Source organism: Pongo pygmaeus, chromosome 3 (assembly GCF_028885625.2).
Source record: "Pongo pygmaeus isolate AG05252 chromosome 3, NHGRI_mPonPyg2-v2.0_pri, whole genome shotgun sequence".
NCBI classification, from domain to species: domain Eukaryota; kingdom Metazoa; phylum Chordata; class Mammalia; order Primates; family Hominidae; genus Pongo; species Pongo pygmaeus.
Genome location: NC_072376.2, coordinates 157,491,507 through 157,510,074, shown reverse-complemented (window position 1 = coordinate 157,510,074; position 18,568 = coordinate 157,491,507). Strand labels below are relative to the sequence as shown.

The window sequence follows — 18,568 nt, the reverse complement described above, 5'->3', positions numbered from 1 at the left end:
TGGCTCAGTCTACATCAGTGGTTTTCAAATTGGCTACACATTGAAATTACCTGGGAAAGCTTTAAAAACATATTGATGCCTGGGTGCCAACCCCAGATATTCTGACTGACTGTTTTGGGGTTTAAGAAGTTTTTTTTTTTTTGAAATGGAGTCTCGCTCTGTTGCCTAGGCTGGAGTGCAGAGGCATGATCTTGGCTCACTGCAACCTCCGCCTCCCAGGTTCAAGTGATTCTCTTGCCTCAGCCTTCTGAGTAGCTGGGATTACAGGTGCATGCCACCATGCCCGGCTAATTTTTTTTTGTAATTTTATTAGAGACATGGTTTCAACATATTGGCCAGGTTGGTCTGGAACTTCTGACCTCAAGTAATCCTCCTGCCTTGGCCTCCCAAAGCGTTGGAATTACAGGCATGAGACACCACACCCAGCTTTGCTATAAGAATTTTTGAAAGCTCCTGGGTGATTATACTGTGAAGCCATTCTTCACAGTATCATTAGAGGCATTAGTCTATCATTGCCAAGGACTTTACATAGACAAAGCTGGTTCTAGCACTTGCCAGAAGCTCTGATTTCAGAGCTCAGATATAAGCTCAATTTAAAGATTTCAAATCACCCAGTATTTAAAGAAGTGTTTCTTTCTGGAGATAGTAAAATTTTTGTAATTTTTGCCCTTTGGAATAAAACGATAACAACAGAACAATAACAACGCTGCATGTGCACATGCACACACACAGCCACACACACAATGAAAGTTTTAAAGTTTGCTCATCAGTTTGACACGTGGCCCATTCTTCACAGTGCCAGTATTAGTGATTAGCTAATCACTAATCATCAAAGAGCTATCGAATCACTACATATTTTAAAAACATATTCCTGACTTACTCTTTAATCTCAATGCCACAACTTTTTTTTCTATAGCAAAAAGAAGTTAATTCTTTAGCTTGTGCTTTGCATTTTTTGCAGATTAACTTTTTCTCTGTGAACTGTAGACAGTTTAGCCCCCAGGGTACTACAGTCTCCTACAATTTAGGCAGCACGATCTTGGTGTTTAAAAACAAGACATCATCTTTTTAGCTTCAGTCAGGACCCATTTAGGAAGAGTTGTCCATGTTCCCTTATGATTGGCTCTTGGCTGATGGCATCCCTCTCAAGCACTTATAAGAATCAGAGTTGGTAGAGGTTTAAAGAGATAAGCAAGTCCAACTCTTAGCCTCAAAAAAGGTCAGCCTTTACCATGTGACAGAAATCACTCCCAATTAATTTACATTAGCAGACAAGGAATTCCAGATTTTTTTTAATAGCCAGCAATAGATTTTAGAAACTCTTATAATCAGAAATTCCTCCTTATGTCTGACTTAACATATTCCTCTTGGTCATCAATTAATGTAATTGTGAAGGGGTTCTGCACTGTGGTTTTTATTATTCTCAATTTCAAACATGTGGAGGTTGGGTTTAGTATGTATTACCAATTCTGTGATTTGAGTATTGCAATTAATACTTCAGTCTGTTAAACGCTTTATGCCCTCTCTTCGGATTTTAAAACTGAAAAAATAGAAAATAGTTGATATGTACAATAATTTATGAAAATTAATATTGGTATTACTTATGCAAAATGATTATTGACAAACATAGAATACTGTCATAAATATGTGATAACTTTCATATATTAAAGAAGCCAGAAATAGCTGTGAAAATGCTTTTACATTACAAGTCTCTGAGGGGCAACCACCAAAATCAGTGCTATGATCAACTCATAAATGTGGTGGTATCTGCCCCATCATACTGACAGTGGCCTTAACTCTTCCAATCAGGGAGTTCCATAGACACTGAGATAAAGGCCACATGCAGCATGACCTGCTTGAAGTAAGAAGGATGTGATCTTATTACTCACTATCCACTCCAATATCCATGTGATATATTCCTATCTTGTGGACATAATTAGTGCTAAAACACCAAAGGAATTTAAAATATTGCATCTTAAAATATGTCATATAAGTTCACTAGAATAATAGGTTTTGAAATATATTTTAGGCCCCAAAAACCTGGGAGCTCTTCTGGAAAAGGAGGTCTAAATTCTGCAAGTTTTCTTGTAAATTTGGCCAAGTACTGCAGAATTCCTGGAAGACTGCAGAACACACATACTCAGAACCAAGGTATTGTTATATCCTTGCTTGTACAATTTTATTACATAATGAGATATCTCCCTGTCAGAGCTGAATATGGTAATGAATCATCAGAGATCCCTACGAAGGGTGTAAATTGAAATAGGGATGCTGAAGGAACCCTGATTTAAAAGGCAGTCAAATTGAGGCAGAAACAAGAACATCAGTTCTTGTTATAAAACAATTTTCCAGTATTCTGAGCCGTCCTTACATCTATATTACATCATACATATCTTTTTAACACCAACATTTTTACTCAAAGCACATTTGAAAACTATTGTTAATATTAATATTAATTCTCTCAAATAATTAGTATTATTCTCAAATATCTGAAAATATTTTTAAAGCAACTTGGCAAGATGTATTATGGTTTTAATCTTCAACTCAGTAATGCCCTTCCTGTGAATGAGTATTAAGGAAGTCATCCATGACCAGATTAAGGAAAATGTACACGAATAATAAATAACATCATTTACAATGGTAAAAAATAAAGATGGGTCATCTTAACTCTCACACGATAAGAAAATGAAATAGATAGCAGGAATATATCTATATTTTTCCTGACTTGTTTCTTCTGATTTGGGTCTTCTTACCACTGGAGTACAGCACAACAAAGCAAGAAAGAGTTCATTTCTATGTGAGTAGAAGACTATAAAGCCTCCTTCAGGTTTTTTTTCAGTTAAGAAATGAAAAGGATAACCAGTTCTTCCCAAATCATATTGCTACTTTGTTTCATTCTAAAATAGGCATGAGCTATTAAATGTGTCTTAATTTTAGAACGTCATAATTTGCTTTATGGTTTAGTACTGCTAATGTTGTACTGTGTTACTCTTGTGAAACAAACTTGACAATAATTTTGTTTACATACCTAGGTTATTTAAAATGAGAATTCAAATTAGAGAAGTGAAAAAGAGGGCAATATATGTTATATAGATGGCTAATTATAGAAATATTTGACTTACCTGTAAAAACATTGTACAAGGAAGTCATAGTATAAGTAGTATTTTTTATGAGACAGATTCAAAAACAGAGATGGTGAAAGAATGATTTGCAATTGCCAAAATAACCAAAAGACCTCTTTGTTTCTACTAGCAAATGCTGATGTACAATCCTGTGTTATGCCCATTAAACAATATTTAAACAAATACTTTATAAAGCCAAAGATTCCTTTAAGTGTGTCAATTACATGGGGAAAGCATGTCAAATATCAATTCAATTGCAGTGCACAATAGTCAACAAATAACAGAAATTTAATGTTACTGTCCTAATTTAGGTGCCATAATTATTGTTTCTTATGTTGCCCCCTTATTTTCTCCTGCAAGATTCTTTCTTTTATTACAAAGAAATACCTTCAGTGAGGAAGGTAACACTAAAATAAAATTAACATAGCCAGCACAAAAATAAATAAAATTTAAAAAGCCAACCTTTATTCCACTTTGAACAAGTTTGTGAATGTCCAAATAAGGCTCCTTGAAAATTTCTCCTTCAGGGGTAAGTATCTTCACATAACCTTCTTTTTCCAGAATGAAGAGACGGTGCGAGCCATCCCCACTATGCAGGGCACCAACGGGCTGCCGCAGCCCACTCACAACCTCCTGAATACAGAAGCAGTTGTGTTTGTGCTTTCTAAACAAATTAAAGAAAACCAGTAAGCTTTTCTTGAGATGAAGGAGATAAGGGATGCACTTGGCATCCTTTTCAAACTCTATTTCCTCTAGGAATCATGGTTTTGAGAACCATGAAGTGCTTGCTAACCCAAGGGTCACAATATAATTCTTTTAAGTGGTTCTTTTAAATTCTTTCAATGGCAAAAAGCAAAACAGCCTTCTATCAGAAAGTAAAATAAGAGAATCAAAACATGTATATATTTTTCAAATGTCATAATCTCATTTTCTCATATTTCAGTGACTATAATTAAAATTAGTTTTACTCACAATAAATAAACCTTATGGAAGGCATGTAGAGAGAAAGTTCTAAGATCTATTTAGAAAAATCTGATTTGCTAATAGTAATTGTGCTGAACATTTTCACAGTGCCATAGGCTAACAACAATCATAAAATTCAGGCTTAAAACTATACCCATAAAATTCACATGAGTCATAGAGAAGCCAAGCTCATAATATAAGATTAGTAGTCTAAGTATTAAAAGCATTTAAGCTAGAATTTTAGAGAAACAAACTACCACAAAGAAAAAAATAAAGCATCTGGAGGATATAGCTGCTGAACATAAGCACAGACAGTTGATTCACTGTCAAAACCACAAGATTTGTCAGTTGGGTTTTTTTTAAAAGATTAAAGAGCATTTATCTTTATGAACCTGCTGATCTCTTCCACTTTGTCATATTCTTCCATCTGGTCCAAGTAGTTAGATGCTGGTCCTCTGACTTGTTTTCTTGGAAAATCTGGAAAGCACAACCCACCATCTTTTCTTGCATAGTAAAAGCAAAACTCATCCGCAGTTGTTTGAAGGAAACCTTTAAAAAATATAAAAAGACTCATTAGAAACACTTAATGTCATAGTAAAACCACCTTATCTGAAAGATGTAAGATGAGGAAAACAATTTTTAGAAACTAGATGGATATTTTAGGAAGAACCTAGACTGAAATAAAAACAGTCCTGTAATCCCACTACTTTGTGAGGCTGAGGTGGGTGGATCACCTGAGGTCAGGAGTTTGAGACCAGCCTAGTCAACATGGCAAACCCCGTCTCTACCAAAAATATAAAAATTAGCTGGGCATGGTGGCATGCGCCTATAGTCCTAGCTATTTGGGAGGCTGAGGCAAGAGAATCACTTGAACCAGGAGGTGGAGGTTGGAGTGAACCGAGAACACACCACTGCACTCTAGCCTGAGCCACAGAGTGAGACACTGTCTCAAAAAATAAATAAATAAATAAATAAATAAATACTAAATAAAAACAATGAAAAATATTGGGGGTTGGGATTCCCATTTGTGTTTTAAACTAAATTTAAAAATTGTGGTAAAAGTGAAATAATATTGTATTGGGTATTAAAGGCTCCCCTGAAGTACAAATAAGACAAACTCAGCATTTATCTTGCTATTGCATTGATGTCTTTTCAAGATTCTCTAGTTACTGTATGTTGTACCCGTGAGCTTATCTCATCAGTATTTAGCATTTTTTCCTACAATACTAAATAACTTCCTCAGATGAACAAACAAGAATCAAGAAGGAGACAGGCCATCAGGTGCCAGTTTTGGTCATTTTACAAGTCTTAGTGTATTGCCACTTACATAAGATTAAATAATAAATCTAATGAATAACACAAGGTCATTATATGCTATAATAAACAACTGACTCACTGTGTAATGATCAAGCAATGAATTGGTGCTTATAACAGAGCCTCCATTTTCAAATATGTAAGTGCCTTTTTCCTGCGCCTCACTTATAGGAGATAATGATTAATGTGTAATAGAAAAATTATATTTAAAATATTCCTTCAATCATCTCAAACAGAAAAGCTGACATATCAACAAGCCAAAACAAAAACACAACAGAGTTACTTAATAGGATCTAAAAGTAAGATGTTTTCTCTTTTCTTACACATTAAATATTTTATCATATAAAGAAAGCTATCTTTGAATATGAAAGAAAAGAACTTTATGGCAAAAAAGTTTTGATATTACTTTTACAATTTGAGTTAATAAGGTGTTACCTTTCTGGGACATATTAGCAAGATTCACTTCCACATTCTAATAATTTCTGCTCTCAAAATATGATGGTGCTACCAGAGTCAGTCTTATATATGGTCCTAAATTGCTGCTTCTGGTCTTATACTTTATATTATATATCTAAAGTTTTTATTTTTATATAACAAATTATATTTTCATACCTCATCAATTTTGTGATAAACATACTCAGTAGCTCAGTAGAAATTTAGAAGTTGTATAACAAATTCAGATTTAGCAAGGATTTCTAAGAATGAGAATTTGGGATCAGCCAAGTGAGACTCATCAATGGCGCATAAAAGACACTGCAAGTTTACTTTCTGTGTGCTTGACCTAGGACCCCTCAAACCTAAAACTTATCTTAGAATGTGAAGGTCCCAAATGGTTGTAAAGCTTGAAGTACATTTTGACCTAACTTTTGTGTGAAATGTCTCACCCTGAACTTTCTGAAAGAGACTCTTCCCTGCCAATTTCTAACTAGGCTATTGGAAAGGATCTTGTCTTGGCAACCAGGCAAGTAAGAGCAGATGTCCTTGGGAGTGTGTGTGTGTATGTGTGTGTGCATGCATGCGGTGGGGGGCACAGAGAAAAAGAGGCAAGCAGCTGGGAAGTGCTCCACGGGAGGGGCAAGGCAATTGGAAAGTTATCTTTCTTTGAAAAAAAATTCAAGGATTAGAAGCTGGGGAGAGGAATGAGGGCCATAGAAACATTTACTCATCTTTAGCAAGTCACCATTTGCAAAAGATAACTTTTCCCCTGCCTTCTTAAATGGGTAAGCATTCAGATGAAAACTGCCTAATAGCGTTAAACAAGTCTCTTAGAGGTAAAAAGAAAAAAAACCTAAATTGTTAAATCAAACTCTTTGCACAGTTTTGGGCTAGATCTTGTTTTGGAAATATTTACCATCAGGCAACAAAATCTCCATGCCTATATTATGCATTGAGGAAGACTGTCATATTATGGTCATATTTATAACTGGATATGTGAGTGAGAAATATAGTTTTAAGGTGATGTTTGCCAGAAGGGTCACAGAAAAATTTCAAAATGCAATTCAAAAGAAATTTCAAGCTTGCTTAAAAAAAAAGTGTGTTTCAGCATTACTGTCTACTAACCAATACCATCTTAAGGGGGAAATTAATTAACAATGCTGGTGGTCGATTCCAATATAAAGGGAATTAGTAACTGGGACAAATATGAGGAAATGAGAAGTCATTTTCAAACGGAATATCTAAAGATTAATGAATACATATTCATAAACTTGGTGGCTCCAGAGGTACAATGCCTGCTTAGCAAATTAAGAAAAAATACAGAATGTTAACAATAAATTTACTCCAAGCTTCTTATGTAATTTAGACAAACTGAATAACCTAAGTGTGAAAACCAACTCAAAAGATTTTTACTTAAATACATGGGCTTTTTTTTTTTTACAATCATGTAATTTTATTCGAATTTAAGTATCTAACACTTTTATTAATACTTTACCTTAAATGACCTGATGCTGCAGTGAACAATGATTTTTATTAACATTTATTGCCAGGGTTCCCTTTTGTTTGGCATTTTACTGAAAGTGCATGTTTTGCTCACTCGGGATCATCATAATATGGTCAGGTCTACTAATAATGAACAAACACCGAATATTTTAGCAGCTGTATTTTTTTAAGTTCTGATCATTTATCAACTATCTTGGATCTGTAAATATTCTCCTGGATCGTAAGCCTGGTTCTGCTATGCCACAAAGCACCCTATAAATACTGACGTATAAAATAAATGCTTCCTTGGAGTATTCTGAGTTCTCCCTTTTCTCTCAGCATGTATTCCAGGGAAAAGTTATTTTTCCTCATTATAAGTGCTGCTCATCATGATAAGGAAAAAAAAAGTTACTGACTCTTCATGAGTAAGACTTACTCATGAACATATCCTAATAGAAGTGGTGGATTTTGATATATCCATCTATTTATTCCTTCTGGTTTACTCTCCTTGGGACTAAGAAGACACATGTGTAAGCTAACTGACCAGGGTTAGGAATGGCTATGGACTAGAAAAATTCAGTTGAATCAAACCCTTGACCTTGGCCTTCTTAGCAATAGGATTATACCAATTGAACTAATTGTGTGCAGACATTTCATGCTACAATAACCTACTGCTGAGAAGATGAGGTCGAAGAGTGATAAAAATCATGACTACAGGTACAGAGGAAGAAGCAAGGCCAATAGATGTCCATTGATATCCTTCCCATAGAGTGTGTTATGCCTTCTTTTAGTGACTAGCAAAGTAGCTACCCTGCTCAGTTAAGCAGAAGAAAAGACCTGCAGAAATGAGTGGAGAGTTTTTGGCATTTTTGGAAGTTTTGAGAATTTACTTCCCTAAGTGAATTCACAACTGGAAAATATTATGATTAATAAAACTGTAGTATATACTCACTATATTGCTTTGTAATATCTTTTCCCAGTTTTGGGAAAATAAGCAGACTATGACTATTTCTTAATTAAGTTTTCTAGGAAGTAGCTATCTTGTAGGTATATGAATATTCTAAAGTGACTGTGCTTTCTTAAAGCCATGAAGTCAAAGCAAATGGTTAAGTCATTTATATGTACATTCTTCATGCATTGGGCAATAGGGAACAAATGAAGATGTCTCTGGAATTATTTATCTCTCCCAATTCTTCCAGCATTTGGCTTCTTTTAGCAAAATACATCCCTCGGGGTACCTTCCTCTTCAAGTTTTTGATTTGTAGAAAGATGAAGCTATTAATGAGGATAGTCAAAATATGTTGATTAGTTTCTTCTAAAAAAGAATCACAAAGTAGCTGTTCCAACATTTTGAACTTCAGAGGAAAGTGAACCATATCATTAAATCAACTTAAGGGAAAACTATTAAAATTTGCTTTTATAGTAATTTCCAAAAAATCTGTGTTCCACAATTGTAAAGACACTTCTGTGCTGGGGGCAGGGGCAGGGAAGGGTGGGGATTAGCATCTTATTTATTGTACTTTAGGAAATGGTAACCTACATGCCAAGGATCAATCCAGGCAACAAATCGATTAGCATAAGTAATGCAAAGAGTGTGTTATCACAGCTCACTTTTGGGGCAAGTATAGAGAATGATCATTAGCATTTGATGTACGCAGGGGCAGCCCCCTCTGCTTGTCGGTAAAGCCTTCCAGAGTCTCTGGAAAGCACCGTTGCTGCTCTGTCCACCTCTAGAGTGGAGCTTTCATCTGGTTATCTTTCAAAGCAGCCTGGGTGGCCACCAAAAGCACTTGACATCTTGATGCACTTCAGCAGTTTTACATATATACAAACTTTGTAGAAAAATAAATTTGTCATTCGTCACCACATATGTTGATCTGGGGAGCGAGGTGCTTGCAGTTCTGGCTCTGAGCTGTTTGCTGTGCTCTCTCTTTCAGTGGATATTACTTTTATTTTATTGTTTTTGGAAGCTAAAATTACTTCAAATATATAAAGACCCCCACAGTTAAGTCCCCAAATCTAGCATGTTGTATTTATCTAAAGTAGATAATGGTAAATAAAAATGCTAAGTATTGATATCACTTTCAATTTATAGTCCTAAAGGCAAATGTTCAAGACTTGAAGTTTCCAGCAAATATTTATGGTATCTAATCTGTTATCACTTCTTTGTAGGCCATCTAGGCAACCGTGACCTATTCTACTTTGCTTTGGGGAATGTGATAAAGAGGAAGAAACAGCTGCTTGAGAAAAGGCTTAGAAACATGGCTGTGGTTTATGAAGACAATAATAATATTTTCATATTGAATGGGTTTAGATATATGTTATACTAGATGCAAGGGAGCAAGCAACCCTAGTCAAAATGTTTTATAAGGTTATTAAGAGAGCTATATTAAAAATACAAAGGTCTACACTTTCCTGGGTCAGAGAAAAAAGTAAAATGTACATAGCACTTAAAAAAATTCTCTCAGTGCATTCTACGGTTCTTAAAGCTTGTCTTTTCCTTAAATACTGCTTAATCTTCAGTAGATTTGTGTGCGACTTTGCCTAACTAAACAGAATGTCTTGTTAAATTATTTTCTTCCTCTATGTTGAGTCTTCCAACTAAAGCAAGAGCAACCAAAATTTACAAATTTTTGATGATAAAAATTAATCAATGAATATATATGCTTATTGGAGTCCAAACTACAATAGTGACTAGGCATGTTCATGACACTATATGCATAAGAACGTCCATATCTCTCCTATCACCTTTTCATTGTATAACTTTGATTAAGGCGTTTGACTTCTCCCAAGGCTCAGATTTCCTCATCTGTCAATTGGAGAGGACTCCACTGTTCCTACCTACCTTACAGGGTTTTTGAGGAGAAAATTTGTCATTTTATGTGAAAGTGCTTTGTAAGATATTACTTTTTGGATTCCTAATCATATTTTGTTTAAGGATCTATCTTACAAGTCAGTGGACTTTCTCCAATATATATATGTATCAGCTATGTAGAAGAAGACGCTGCCTTGATATTGAAGCTGATGTTAGGTAAAGAAGGCACCAACGAGGAATTTGGATTGAGAATCCAACGTGTGTAAAGATTACCACCTGTAATCTGTTAAGCTGTTATTATCAGCTTAACAAGAAATATATAACAAGTCAACAAAACCAATTATAATATTTGCAGACTGAAATTACAGTATTCCCTTTAGAGGCAATAAAAGTTATAAATTTGGAAATGTTATTTATGAGGTAAAATAGGCATTTTTAAAGGCAAGATAAATTTTACAAGTTTTGTAAATAAGCATTTAAGTACAAGTATCTTACAAGGATATTGTGCAGTGGTTTATTTTACTTATGCATTTTTTTTTTCTTACCTGGAATATGGCCTCGGCAAGTGTAAAAGAATTCTTTGCAATAGTCTTTGCAGAGCAGAGGAAGTACTAGGTCTCTTTCCAAGGCTTCTCTCTCAGGTGAGTGGAACAGGTTTTGAGAATGTGGAGAGCAAAGTGCACATTTGATTTCCTCCAGTAACTTCCCACATTCTGTGTTGTTGTTAACAGAAAATATCTGAAAGCCATAAATCAGAAACAAACATTTTTTTAGTTAGGTAAAGTTAGGTTTAGTTATTATTATTATGTTTTGCAATTGTGTAAGTAGAGAAGTCTAATTTAGCCAGTGAAGTTTTTTGAAAAGAATTACTGTGTCACAATACAGAATGCCTTTATAAGGATACAAGTATAGTCTCTGGAGCTGGGCTGGGAGAATAAAGGACAGGGATACATAAAAGTGCTTCTTATTCCTGCAAATCAAAGACTTCATCTGTACTTCAGGTGTGAAAAATTAAAAGGCAATTATATTTAGACTCTTTAAGCCTTTATCACTTCATTCTGCCTCAAAGTATATACTGAATGATATTTAACTTTAAAATTCCAACCTTTGTCCAACCGCATGCAAAACAGAATTTTTCAAGACATGGCTTATTTGTGTCTTACGTGAAAATCTATTTCATTCCTGAAATTCTTAATATGATAATGTCAAAAATATACTTGGGTTACATTTTTTTAAAATTTCAGTTAGTTTTCAATCTGCAGACTGCATTAGGGAAAATTTTCTAAAGTAGGATTTGCTGTTCATGTTTTATAAAAATAATATCCAAAGTGAAATTAAACAGGTTTAAAACCAATTTTTATTATTCATTATATCTTAGCCAGGAAAAATTTTTTAACTAGGTCCTCAGGTATGTTATATGCATGAATAAACACAAGAGTTTAACGAAGTGTTTTTGAATAATATGTAGTGAATTTTAATGAAAAATGGCGTACCTTCATCACAATTTTTACAATGACATGTCTTTTATTTCAATAAGACCACTTTGAGTTATTGATTCATTGAGTTTAGCAATTAGCGGACAGAATAGGTCTTGTTGTTTAGCAGTAACTTTAAAAACCTGACTTCAGAGTCTCCTTTAATATATATAGAAGGCAATATCAACACAATATTTGACATGTGAAATGTAGTGCTGTCAAAATCAAGTATTGATTTTTTATATTAAAAACATCATAATGGAATTGAATTTTATACCTTTTCCCAATTCATCTAACTATATTTATACTTTATTACTTCTTTAGAACTGTCAACCAAAATTAACATTTTAAATTCTAGAGCACTGCCTTAAACAAATATTCCATTCACAAATTAAGGTTCTAATTTGGGTAAATCTATGGCTTCTGTTTTTTGGGATAATGATATTCTAGGTCATCACAAAAACTTGAATCTGCAAGAGCAAAGTAACGAAAAAAATTGAATACAAGCATACTGAAATTTTAATATGCAGCAAGTCCAATACAAGTTATCATATTTTGGAAAAATGTATAATGGGTTGTAGCTACAATATTCAGAAAAGTTATTATTAATCACAATTATATTTACTGTCTTATCAATTTATTTAAATAACAGTTGCTTAAATGGATAAAATTTTCTAAAAGGAAACATACACTATACCCTTAGAATTTGCATTCCAAGAATGTTTTAAATGTCTTTTATCGTCCATACTCTGGCAGACCTCACCAGATCTATTTAATATTAATAGTGTTCAACTGTGTTCTGTTTGTTTATCATATAGCAATTCTGTTTGTTTATCATATGGCAGTCCACTGAGAACAAAACAAGTGCAGGATGCTGAAGGCACCTCTTTTGCTGGCTGAAAAACTGGAATGTAATTACCTTTGGTTTTATGGAGATTATGCATGCTTCCATTTTTTATAGCTGAAAACAAAATGATCCTCGTATACTCTCTCAGCTGCTATCCAGGAAGAGCTTGATTTTAGTGCCTAAGGAATTTTGTCTTTTACAATTTTTGGAATGTATTCTGGTCACAGATCTCTCATCAAACGTTTCAGAAGTAGGATTCAATAAATTATCTGAAATCAAGTATAATGTTATTCTTTTTAAAGTTTCATGCTGTTCTGGCCCAGCAGGATGGTAACATTTTGCTCTGTGTGAGGTCTGCAGTGTAAATACCTATTTGAAGATAGATAGAGCCATCATTCTGGCTTTGGTTTCAATGAACCAATAGTCTTACTGAAGTCAATTAAACTGACTCAGCCAAAGCTGCAACAGTGTTTTAGACAGCTGAGTCTGGGTGTGTGTAGGGTAATTTCTTCTTCTTTTTTGCCTATGTGTCTGTGTCTTATATAGGTCCTTAACTTTATTTCTGATGATGCCGTCAATCTTAAGAAGAAATTTAAGCTAATTTCCTGTTTCAATTTTTAAAAGCCGTATACAAAACCATCACAGTGGTTTAAAGTAAATATACTTCAGAAATCATGTAAAACTTGGAAACATTATTACAGCATGCCTAGTAATCATTGTGGCTGTTGCTAATTTATAACATCTGGCAGGTCATCCTTTAATCTTTAGCCACACGAAAGTAAAATCCATAGAAGGGTAAGATAAATAGGGGATACACAGTAAAGTGTGGCCTCCAACTATAGCTTATCAACAAATAGTAAAATGGGTGACAGAGACCTTCTGTATTTCTCTTTATTTACCAAGTAACTAAACAAAGAGGGCAAAAGGCACCCACATGGGTTCGATGAGGGGACAGAAGGAGAAAATACAAGACAGTATATTAAGATGTCGCCTTAAGATCACTTGGTACACAAAAAGTTATTTCTAAAAATCATATGCCTACAAGGTTGTTCAGCTGTTGGGTAGAACACATGTGTCTCTGAACTATAGTGCTGGATTATGTCATTAAAGAGTTCAGTTTCAATTTTAGGCTAATATGTAAATAGATCATTGTACTAAGGCAGCTGTTAAAGGGACCCCAGGATGAGTTATTTGTTTAGTTGGATGTGTTCAACAATAGCCTTTGTCCCTGAAAGAGCCAGAGCAAACAAATGATTGTAAAAGGGCACACTTGAAAACAATTACTTTTCACCCATTCCTTGACAGCTTTGGCTGTGAAACCACCCAAGGTAGAGAGAGCTTCTATGCCTCTGTGGCTACAAGTTAAGTTTTAGAAATGGGGGTATTTCAGTTGGTTGCAGATTCAGTTTGGTTAATAAGAATTAGATCCTTTTAGCATGCTGTATTTAGAAAGTGTGAAAATATTGCTAAGATAATATGACTTCCTAAATTTTGACAGTACTTATTTGTCATGGTAGTTAACAATCTTATTACAATATACAACATTATTAAAATATACAAAAAATTAAAATAGAGCATAATTCCACGGCTAAAGAATTGAACTCAATTCTAGTTCATTAAAGAAAATTTCTTAGCCTAGAAACAGGACTTAATTGCATAGCTGAGCATGCTAATATTCCTACCTAGTTTGCTACTATCTATTTGTCTAAGAAATTTCTTCCTGTAGGAAAAAGCTACTACTGTAGTTTCTTGAAAAGCTGCAGAAATCTTTCTGGGGATTTTTTTTTTCTTCCATAAACAAAAAAGGGCCCTTTCAAATAGCAATCATCTCTCCTGTATACACATTATGAAATAAGATCCTAACATATATTATAATCCAGGAAGGCTTACGGGAAAAAGGGAAACACTGAAGTTTATTATAAAATAACATGTTTTAAAAACTATTAAAACTTGAGAACTAACATAGGTCAAGAATGCATATGCATAGCTATAGCAAATCTCTGTTTTGAACAATTTGGGTATTGTTAGTTTATAAACCACTTGTAATAGAACCAGCAAAAGTCTAGTGTACCAAACTTAATTCAGACACACTTTCCAAATGAGTAGGGGTTTGTTGGAGATTGTAAGCACATAAAACAGAAAGGAATGTGTATAGTTAACATGGCAGATTGCTTCCTAAAGAATGATTTATTTAAAAAAAATTTTATATAACTTCTCTTAAGGGCTATAACTCCCCTTGGTCCCCTCCCCCTTCCCCTTCTCCCCACCATTTAGTCAAGAACAAAATTTTCATTCCACGTGTCTCTGGAAGAGTTGAGTATTGCAGGGGTCTCTAGATCATCAGTATATTCATAGTACGTATTGCACCAAGGGAGACTTAATGGCAAATATTTCTAAACTTTTCTCTGAATTTCCTGGTTCTTTAGGGCTCCTGATAAAACCTTTAAGGTGACCTGAATGTAGCTATTTTGAAACTTAATTCAATTGCAACACAAGAGCTTAATGACATTGTTTTGAATAAAATCCTGGAATATCTGCTCCCTGAATCTCAGGCTCCTGCTGCATATGGTAAGAATAAAAAGAGAGTTGCAGCTGAAAACCTGCAGCAAGACAGTTCTCACTCATCTGGGAATAGAAGGAGTTGGACAAATGCTCCCTCAAAAGGCATGAACATTTGGACAGAGCTGGGGACTGAAAGAGAATGATGTTCTCTAGTTTCACCCATTAGTGAACCAACTAACAAATACAATGGTGTTGTTGTTATTCTTTTGCCATAAGCAACAGGACTCTGTGTGTGGGCAGCAGTTTAGTGGGGAGGAGGATAAGTCGACCCCTTTTTGTCCTATTGATTTTTTCCTATTTGCATGACTTGAGCAAATTAAATGATGCAATATGGCTTTTTGTTACAAAACAAAGTGAGAGATACCACCCAGACACATATGTTGATTCGTAGGAGCTGTTTACATGAGAATAGAGTGAAATCTACCGTGAACTGAGCATAAAAATTAGATTCAGCCTGGGTATTTTTTTTTTTTTTTTATTATGCCTGGGCCAGCAAGACTGAAGCACAAGTTTTCCAAGAGTCTCTCAGACCTTGACAACTGGCAGTGTTCTAACAGAGGAATTCTTAATTAAACCTAAAATGGGGAAAGGGAGGGGGAGCAAAGACACCTGATTGTTTATTTCACGTGCAGTGATTGTTAATGATGTGACCCAGCAATCATTCCTTGGAGTACAGTAGATACCACCCATGACTGCATCTCCTGGCAAGAACGATATTGCAAACTCAAAAACAAACGTGTCTTTACAGTCAACAAACACCATGTTAGTATTTAGTTAAACTTATTAACACGAGGATAACGTAAATGCCATTACTCTTAAAACAAATTCTTAGAGTAGATCTTCCAAGACACCAACTGACCCTGAAAGTCTGAATTTATAATGTTACAAAATGACGGAGAATCGTCTCAGTTTTATGTGATAAATAACGCCCCAGCAAAATCTTTCGCCAGGTTTTTTCAGGTCCCTAACAGGAGGACCAGGAGTTCCTTTCTGTTGGTTTAACTAATGTAATGCAAGACACCCCCCTCTGACGGGGCTGGGGATCATAAACCAACCATGCTTCAACATCCTTTACGATTCAATCCTCTCCCTAACCGAGCACGTGGAGAAAACAGCACAAATCTTTTTACCCTAGAAAAATAAACCGGAAACCACAGCCACCTTAATTTACAGTTTCACCGCAGCCAATGCCCCATTCGATCCAAAATACACTGTTCATCGCGATTCGTTTAAAATATTTACCCAGCCCAGGGTGCGGGTACCGCAGAAGCGTCTGTTTTCAGAGATAGGCAAGTTTGCACAGCATCCCGACCGCGGACTCTGGGGGCGGAAATGCTACTTGCTTACCCCAGAGGAACACACAACGGAATCACGTTAGCGCTTTAGAAAAGTTATGAAAAGAACTCCCCCAAAGAAGTTTTGCCCTTCTTACAGCCACCGGCTTTGCCAGAGCCACAGGGAACCCCACCCAGCCACTATGCCAAGTACGTATCCGTGAGGCCGGTGAGTGCCTACCTTATTCTCCAGGCGCCCCAGCCCCGGGCTGTCACTCCGCAGGCAGCAGGACAGCCGAGGGTAGAAGCCACCGCACAGCATCTCTCCCCCACTCAGCAGCTCCAGCTGGGACATCATCCTCCTGTCTCTCCTTTTCAGGCGCTTCGGGGGGTTCCCATTCAGGCACCTTCTCCTCCTTGCTCCGCTCCCTTCGTTTCTTTCCCCAAACTTAGCATCTCCTTCAAAGAAGCCCAGAGCCACGGCCAGCAGCAGCAGCTTAAAGGAGAGCATCTTCAGCATCGTCTGCCCAGAGCAGCAGGGGCTGGGCGCGGGAGGATGGGGGAGAACGCCACTGCCCAGCAGGGGCACTAGGGCGCAGCTCCAGGAGGAGGTTGCGGGGCTGTAGGGCACTCCAGAGACAGAGGGAGGTGGCGGGGACAAAAATATGTACAGCGATGCAACTTTGCAAAAAATAAAAGACGCGGCAATGGGTCCAATGCCTTAGGGGATCCCGAGGAGCGAGATAAAGTTGTGCGGATGACACCGTTTGCAGTTGTGCCAGTGTCAGTTGAGTTAGGGGCTTTCTGCTGCGGCTGGGAAGTGGGAAGAGGAGAAGGAGTTGGAAGAGGAGGAAGAAAAGGAGAGGACAGCCACAGATGTTCACTTGTCCGTGTAACGGGAGTTGTTTAGGTGGGACAGTAGCAGGAACAGAAACGGCGACGGCGGCGGCGGGGCAGGCGGAGGCAGGGCCAGCGCTGGGCTCTAGATGATGCTGAGGTCTCCTCTGCCGGCGGCTGCAGCTTCTCACACAGCCTCTCATGTTTCGCTCCCTCTTTTCTTCTTCTTTTTAACTAGCGCGCGGGGAGGTGCTGCCACAGCGCGCCCCTTGACGTCACCGCTTCTCGCGCGCCCCCGCCCAGGGTGGGGGGAAAGGGAGGGGGCGGCCCCCGCGCGAGCGCGTCCCCCGGGCCCCGGCGGCCTCCCTGCTGCGGCGGGGAGGGGCGGCTAGCCGCGACGGCGGCGGACGGAGGGGGAGGGCCGCGAGCCTTCGGAGCCAGCCTCGAGGGTGCTGAACCCAGCGCGCCCGCCTCGCCGCGGCCCCCGGGTGGGGGCGTCCACGGCCCCGGTTCCCGGCGGGCTTGGGGCAGGGACGCAGTCGGGAGATTCCGGGACTGCCCGGCTGCTGCAGCCCGCAGGCTCCTCTCTCCTCCCCGCTTCCCCTCCTCACTGCCTGGGCTAAAGGCAGCCAAGCTGAGGCTCCGAGAGAAAGTAAGTAAGAGTGGGCCGTAGGAGGTGGGAAGGGAGGGACCCCTTCCAGGGCCATCCCAACCCCAGTCCCCCGGCCCGCCCCTCGCCCCGTGGGAGGGTGAACTAAGTGGGCTGGAGCGGACGGGAGGGAGCTTTTGGGCCCCTTTGTCTCCCCCAGCCGCACGGACACCCCCATTTTCCACACTGATTTTCAATGTGAAGCTCAAGTCCTCAAAGATCTTTCGTGGGGTCTGACTTAGAGGCAGGGGGACATCCCAGATGCCGTTGAGTAGGCTGAGACGGTTTGGAGACTCATCCTCGCCGGAGGTCCTGCAAGCCACTGAAGTGGCACAGACGCGTGTGCGCGGAGTGGGGCGGTGTGTCGGGCCACAGGCCAAGCCCGAGTCGGCCTCCCAGAGTGTTTGCCTCGGTTTGGGCGGGTTAGTCCCCTACGCCCCTTTCAGGGCCCCACATGTGTTCGGGAATAAGCCGGGCCCCGCTGGTGCCATCTGGGAACACAGGTTCTTGGGCCGCAGGTGGACGGAGAGAAGCTGGGCGCGGAATTAGTGTTCGTTTTAAAACACACACACACTCACACACACACACACACCCCTGCACGCACGCGCGCGCACTCCCTGGGGAGAGGTTCCCAGGGGTGTAGAAACAAGACGTTAGATCTGGAGAAAGAATTAGATGCAAGTTTGAGGGCGTCCAGAAGCGCTGTGCTCTACTTATCCCCGTGTATACAAATAAATTAACCTTTTCCCCAGCTAGACAAAGTCGGTGTAAACAAACTGTGTCTAAAAAGATG

The 18,568-nt window shown here is 38.1% G+C and overlaps 1 protein-coding gene across 2 annotated transcripts in view; it reads right to left on the bottom strand.

The window, feature by feature from the left end:
* The window catches only part of HHIP (hedgehog interacting protein), a 97,128-nt gene extending 80,302 nt beyond the window's left edge, over positions 1 to 16,826 (bottom strand). For both annotated transcript variants that reach the window (XM_054486722.2, XM_054486720.2), the window contains exons 1-4: positions 16,531 to 16,826; positions 10,677 to 10,869; positions 4,478 to 4,634; positions 3,585 to 3,786 (exon numbers count right to left, since the gene is read on the bottom strand). In XM_054486722.2, coding sequence (XP_054342697.1) covers positions 3,585 to 3,786; positions 4,478 to 4,634; positions 10,677 to 10,869; positions 16,531 to 16,809 — 831 coding nt within the window. In that variant the 5' untranslated portion in view covers positions 16,810 to 16,826. The remainder of the gene's footprint in view (positions 1 to 3,584; positions 3,787 to 4,477; positions 4,635 to 10,676; positions 10,870 to 16,530) is intronic.
* Between the last annotated feature and the right edge of the window lie 1,742 nt (positions 16,827 to 18,568).